The sequence below is a fragment of the Triticum urartu genome, chromosome 3A (genome assembly GCF_056163025.1).
Source record: "Triticum urartu cultivar PI428250 chromosome 3A, HENAU_Tu73, whole genome shotgun sequence".
In the NCBI taxonomy this organism is placed as follows: Eukaryota; Viridiplantae; Streptophyta; class Magnoliopsida; order Poales; family Poaceae; genus Triticum; species Triticum urartu.
In genome coordinates, this window is record NC_141875.1 from 28,790,603 (window position 1) to 28,793,396 (window position 2,794).

General features: G+C 51.2%; 1 protein-coding gene across 1 annotated transcript; it reads left to right on the forward strand.

The window, feature by feature from the left end:
• The first annotated feature begins 253 nt into the window (after positions 1–253).
• Positions 254–958, forward strand: LOC125547758 (non-specific lipid-transfer protein 4.1-like). The gene has a single exon (XM_048711540.2). The coding sequence runs from the start codon at positions 349–351 to the stop codon at positions 694–696; it is 348 nt and encodes a 115-aa protein (XP_048567497.2). The 5' UTR covers positions 254–348; the 3' UTR covers positions 697–958.
• The last annotated feature ends 1,836 nt before the right edge of the window (positions 959–2,794 follow it).

Here is a 2,794-nt window from a genome sequence, read left to right on the forward strand (position 1 = left end):
ATCAGCCGTGCACGAAGCCACGAATCGACCACACTCCACTGCAAGAATGCACACATGCATGCCTGGTCCATCCATCACATGCCGAATACAACATCCAACCCTCTCCAAAACGTATTAATATATCCATCAACCGAATCTAACATCCAACAACAAAAATTTATGTTCTGACTCCCACTAATCGGATTTATCCATCTGGACACAGTAGGTGGTACCATGTTGGTTCAAAGCCCTATTTAAGCCCATGCACCCCTCTACGAAACTCATCACCAGTATAATCACTTAGAAAATCTAGTCATCTCATCTTCTGCAGCAGAGCTCACCACCACTACTATTGCTATCTAGATCGAGATGGCCCGTGCTGCAGTTGCTCGGCTCGTGCTGGTCGCCCTGGTGGCGACAATGCTCCTCATAGCCACCGACGCGGCCATCTCATGCGGTCAGGTGAACTCCGCCTTGAGCCCCTGCATCTCCTATGCACGAGGCAACGGTGCCAACCCGTCTGCGGCCTGCTGCAGCGGCGTCAGGAGACTTGCGGGCGCAGTGCGGAGCACCACTGACAAGAAAACGACGTGCAACTGCATCAAGAGCGCTGCTGGTGGGCTCAACGCTGGCAAGGCCGCCGACATCCCCTCCAAATGCAGCGTCAGCATCCCATACGCCATCAGCCCATCCCTCGACTGCTCTACTATTCGCTAATCAACCACTGCCCACCATAGCTGCCGCATATCGCGCCATCCGACGTTTCTGAGTATGCTTAAGTCAGAAATACATACGAATAAACGCTCTGACCTGATCTCCATGTGAGGGAGAAAGGAGTGCGTACGCTGAGCCAGCTTTCAATGGCCGGCCACTGTCGTACTATTGTTGCTTTTTACTTTCACTCCCATTGAGGAGACACGAGACTTTCTTGTACGTTGTACCATGTACACTTCTAGTATGTGGATTGTACTTATTATTATTTCTCCCAGGTACTTTACTCCACATAACAACCGTGAGAGACGATGAAAATAAAGTGAATGCATAGGACCTCTTACGGGTTTTAATTATAAGGCATCTCAAATGCAACCCGGAAATTTTCTCCCGCATCCGTCTGCGGGCAGGGAACGCCATCCAATGCTAGCCATATGCAACCAGCCAACAATTCGACCCAACCTCACGAAATTCTATCAAACCGGCTGCATGGCGGGGACAGGGGCTCCACCTTGACCCGGCGTCTGATCAGGATGCCGCGGTGGTGTGAGGGCGAGGCCGGCTCCTCACCATGCAATGTCCGATATGGATGCGGCAGTTGTGCCGGGGAGGGGTTGGCTCCTGCTTCATTGAAGAAGCGTGGCTTGGGGACGCCGGCTTGGACTTGACGTGGTGGCGTGGCGGGGACAGCGGATCCACCTTCATACGCTCCGACGATGCAGGAGAGGGCCCCATGTACGGAGCGGTCTATACGGAGCGACCGCTCCGTCATTATCTCGCTCTGACGTACAATATATCGTCCGTCAGAGCAGCCTCCTTGTGGGGTCGGGGCGGCTACAACGGTGGCTCATGTGGCTGCGGGGGCGTTGCCTGGTCCTCCTCGTCACCGGAGGAGACGACGATCTCCTAGTTGGTGGGGGAGCTAGCATCCGTGGATGCTGACGGGATAGGAGAGTGTGGGCGGCGACACCAAGAACCATCGGAGGAGGAGCTTCCACCTACTACGTCTGCCGGAGCGGAGCACCAGTACTTTGGAATCGCCTGAGCTTGGGTCGAAGGGGGGGGGGGAGGGGCTTAGGCACAGAGAACGGGGAGGGGAGGGGCCAGTGCTCAGGGAGGGGGACTGCGGCTATGTGCGCTGCCGACGCATAATTTAAAGAGCTGCGGCGCTGGCCAGGCGAAGGGGTTGTCCACTTCAATGCGGCACGACGACCGGAGTTGGTTCCTCGGGACCCTGCGTTGGCGTTGAAGCGGTAGCTATCAAGAGGTCACGTCGGTCTGCGCCGCCCTCCCTCCCTCCTGTCACATCATGACATCAATGTCGGCCGCTGCGTGCGCCAGGCCGGCATGCATGTGGCGCGGTAAGTGATGTCAATTGAAATTGCGTTGGTATTTCCCGAAAGAGGAAGGGTTGATGCAGTATAGCTATGGTAGGTATTTCCCTCAGTTATGAAACCAAAGTATGAATCCAGTAGGAGAACCAAGCAACATTATGTAAACATTATCTTCACACAAAGAACAAATACTTGCCACCCAACGCATAGGAGGGGTTGTCAATCCCTCCTAGGTAACGGCGCCAGAAATTGGCAAGTTGACGGGAGAATATTTGTGATAGATTGGATAAATAGCTCTCAATAAATAAAATAAGTAATAAAAAATGATGCAATATATTTTGGGTCTTTGGAATAATAGATCTGAAAATAAAAGCGAATAAAAATAGCACTCCTGCCTAGGGCCGTAGATTTCACTAGTGGTTGCTCTCAAGAAATAGCACACTGTGGATAAAGAAATTACTGTTGGGCAATTGATAGAAGATTGAATAATAATGACGATATCCAAGGCAATGATCAATATATAGGCATCACATCCAAGATTATAGACCGAGTCCTGCCTACATCTACTACTATTACTCCACACATCGACTGCTATCCATCATGCATCTAGTGTATTAAATTCATGGAGAAACAGAGTAATGAAATAAGAACGATGACATGATGTTGATGAGATCTATTCATGTAGGAATAGCCCCCATTTTGTTATCCTTAATAGCAACGATAGATGCATGTCTTGCTACCCCTTCTGTCACTGGGAACGAATACCTCTA

What these genes read in the sequence shown, in the direction of transcription:
- LOC125547758 (XM_048711540.2), top strand. Translation starts at nt 349, where the DNA reads ATGGCCCGTGCTGCAGTTGCTCGGCTCGTGCTGGTCGCCCTGGTGGCG.